This window comes from Geospiza fortis, unplaced genomic scaffold, assembly GCF_000277835.1.
Source record: "Geospiza fortis unplaced genomic scaffold, GeoFor_1.0 scaffold54, whole genome shotgun sequence".
NCBI classification, from domain to species: domain Eukaryota; kingdom Metazoa; phylum Chordata; class Aves; order Passeriformes; family Thraupidae; genus Geospiza; species Geospiza fortis.
In genome coordinates, this window is record NW_005054301.1 from 6,508,085 (window position 1) to 6,511,267 (window position 3,183).

At 45.3% G+C, this 3,183-nt stretch overlaps 1 protein-coding gene across 1 annotated transcript in view; it reads right to left on the reverse strand.

Moving 5' to 3' along the window:
* VSX2 (visual system homeobox 2) overlaps positions 1-3,183 on the reverse strand; it is a 61,381-nt gene that overhangs the window by 16,553 nt on the left and 41,645 nt on the right. The window contains exon 3 of the mRNA XM_014310656.2: positions 368-491. Coding sequence (XP_014166131.1) covers positions 368-491 — 124 coding nt within the window. The remainder of the gene's footprint in view (positions 1-367; positions 492-3,183) is intronic.

Genomic DNA, 3,183 nt, shown 5'->3' on the forward strand with positions numbered 1-3,183 from the left:
TCTTTCCCTTCAGCAATGCCTACCCAGACATGGTCTCTGGGAGGCTCTCTTCTTGCTTTTACCAAGACCTTGAAACACGGTCATCTTTTTTTGCATGCCTGTTGTCCTTCTCTGATTTAAGACCGCCTCTGTTACACCCCCAATTGCTGGAACCACCCACCACACACAGCACATGTCAACATACAAACACCAAATACAAATCTGCCAAGAATATCTGATCTGCCTAGCCATCAAAAGCAGGAGAGTGGACAGCCTGGGGAAGTTTATTTAGAAAAATGTCAGCCTGCCCATGCCGCTACCTTTTCTTCATGGAGGGATGAGCATGGCAGAGAGCAGCACAATAAGGGGGTCCAAGAGATATGATTACCTGTATCCTGTCTTCTGGCAACTCTGTTTTCATGGCCAACATCTCTCTAGCATACACGTCAGGATAGTGGGCCTCATTGAAGGCTTTTTCCAGCTCCTCCAGTTGATAGGATGTGAAGATTGTCCTGAGGGGAGTAAAACTCTTTGATCAAAACACAAGCAGCAGCAAAGATGATGAAGAGCCAAAGAAATGGACACTGAAAACAGTGAAACCTGGGTGACCAGCTAATACATCGCTTTTCCCCACCTCCTGTGTTTCTGTGCACAAAAGGTCAAGTGCCAGGGTGAAAGGAGAACCAGAAAATGCCAGAAGACAGCATTTTTAACAGTTACAAATCACCTTCCCTTTCAGGGACTTGCTTCTGGAGACAGTGCCTGCCCAGCAGCCAGCACCCGCAGCGATGGCAGCTGATCGGAGACTCTGCCGCCTCTCGTGAGGATCATCACATCATCTCCTCAGCACCCCATCTGGAGAGGTGCTGAGCCCTTTCCCAGCTGCTGGTCCTTAGCCTCTTCAATCTCCAAGAGCAATAATCCTTCACCTTGAGTCTCAGTCTTTGGACAAATTCTCCAAATGTTTTCTCCACCCTAACCCACCAATTTTCACCAGTTCTTCCCCATGAGAGCCAGGACCAGCTCCCTTCCTCTGCCTTTCCCCTGGCTGCTTCTGCTCCAAAATCTCCTTAGCTGCTCCCTGCCAGTTTGCATTACCCCATTATCCTTTAGAAATCCTCCTGGACTGCCCCGAGCAGGCAGCAGCCCAACCTGCCTCCATGCAGCCGTTCTCAGTTTGGGACAACCAAATTGAAAAATCAGCAGCTGGAAAGCCGAGACAGATGAAAGCCTTTCCCTAGCAGATGGATGAGAAGTCTCGGACCACTTCCACTCCCTGAGGGTTAAAACTCCCACCCTTCAACTCCTCCAGGAGAGAAAGCACAATTTTAGATAAAAGCTAAAAATATTGCAATGGCAAAAAAAACCAAACAAACAAACAAACCAAACAACAAACAAACAAAAAACCCCAACCAACCAAAAACCAAAACAAAAAACAAAAAAACTCAACCAAAAACCAAATCAAACAAAAAAACCTCAACCAAAAAACCAAATCAAACAAAAAAAAAAATAAACTCAACGAAAAAACCAAACCAAAATAAAACAATCCTAAACCCACCAACGAATTGCAGCTCTTGTGCAAAGTAGATGTGTAAATTTACCATCAATCTAAAAAACAGGTATCTCCCAGAAGGAAAGAGGAAATAGAGTCATTTTCTAAAATACATCAGAATTTCAGAAAAGCCTTTCAGTTCCAGAGAGCATAAACAGAAAATACCAGAAATATCCTCCACTATACAAAATGAAAAGGATTCCACCAAATCGATAATAGTGCTAACAACAGCAGGATGCAAATGCAAGGGACCTGCCTGCAATCAGACCTTTCTTTAAATTCACTTTTAAATCCATTCTCTTTTCGAACAGTTTTTCTTCAACTCTGACAAATCTGTGAACTCTAGGGACAGCAAAGGCACCCTGAATCATGTATTTGCTCTCTCTGGGACCACAGAAAAAATTATTCCAATTTTGATCCAGTTTAGATTTCAAGCATTCCCCTCCATCTTCCTCCCACAAGAGCGCAGAAGCCTGTCCAGCCTCACCGGCGGGAGGGTTTTGCTGACATTCAGCTGAAGTTTTCCCTTTTTAGCTCATGCCCGGGTAGTCCCCGTCCCTTTTGCAATTCACAACCCACTGCCCCTTTCGGTGTTTCTATCCTGCAGCTATTTGCAGGCTATTGGCCAGTCATCTTCCAGCCCTTCCTCTGTACAATTAGAGGTCTTAACTGTTTACAACGGAATATTCAACTACAGACAAATGTTGCAGGTCTGTTTCTGTCTAGAACTGAAAACAAATCTGAATTTCGTTTCCTATCTCTCATCCAGACCGGGACCTGTATACCAGTCCCAGCTGTGTTATCGCCCAGCCCCGTCTGGGGTGCAAAGGAAATGAACTCGTACTCACTCCAGAGCACCCAAACTGGGAACATTTGCCTGGGGAGGGGTCCGGCTTTGGAAAGCAGCCCTCCAGACCGAGCCTCCTGTTGCACACAGAGCAGGATGGCTCCCGAGATAGTCGGTCTCCTTCCACCCCGCATCCTGCTAAGCTTTCACTGGAGCGTCTTTTAATCCACCTTTCCTGCATCGTGGCAGGATTGATTTAATTATTCCTAAATCACCCTCAGTGCATGGTGTTTGGCCTTCCTTTGTCCTGGCGCTCTGGCCACAGCAATGCCAGAACCCAGCACGGGATTTTTCGTTTCTGTTTATAAAGCGCAAACAAGCCAACTCCATTTTAACTGTGGGAGAAGTCAGGCAAAGTCTATTACCGTGAGCGTGCTTATAGGAAACCAAATCTCAAAGTGGATCTTCGTTTCCTTAAGCAGTTTCCCAGCCTTCTTCAGCTTCTTTGCAGGCTGTCTCTGATTCCCAACTATTTAATCTATTGGCAAAATATTTATTTTAACGTAATAAAATATTTAAATTATTGATAGGAATTCTGTCTTGCTGACAGCCAGTATTAAGATTGCTGCATGTGGAGCTGAAAACGGCTTTTATTATTTCTGACAGGTTGATGATTTTCCCTTCCAAACACTGATGATCCACATTCCACCGCAGCTCGTGGGCTGCACAGGATTGCGACCCGGGATATCTGGATCCGCAGACAGAAAAAATTAAATAAAATGACACCTGTGGTCGAATCCCCCACTCCCTATAGGCACGTCCCCGTATCCGATTTATTTTGGACAGCAGGAAAGAATAAAGGGAA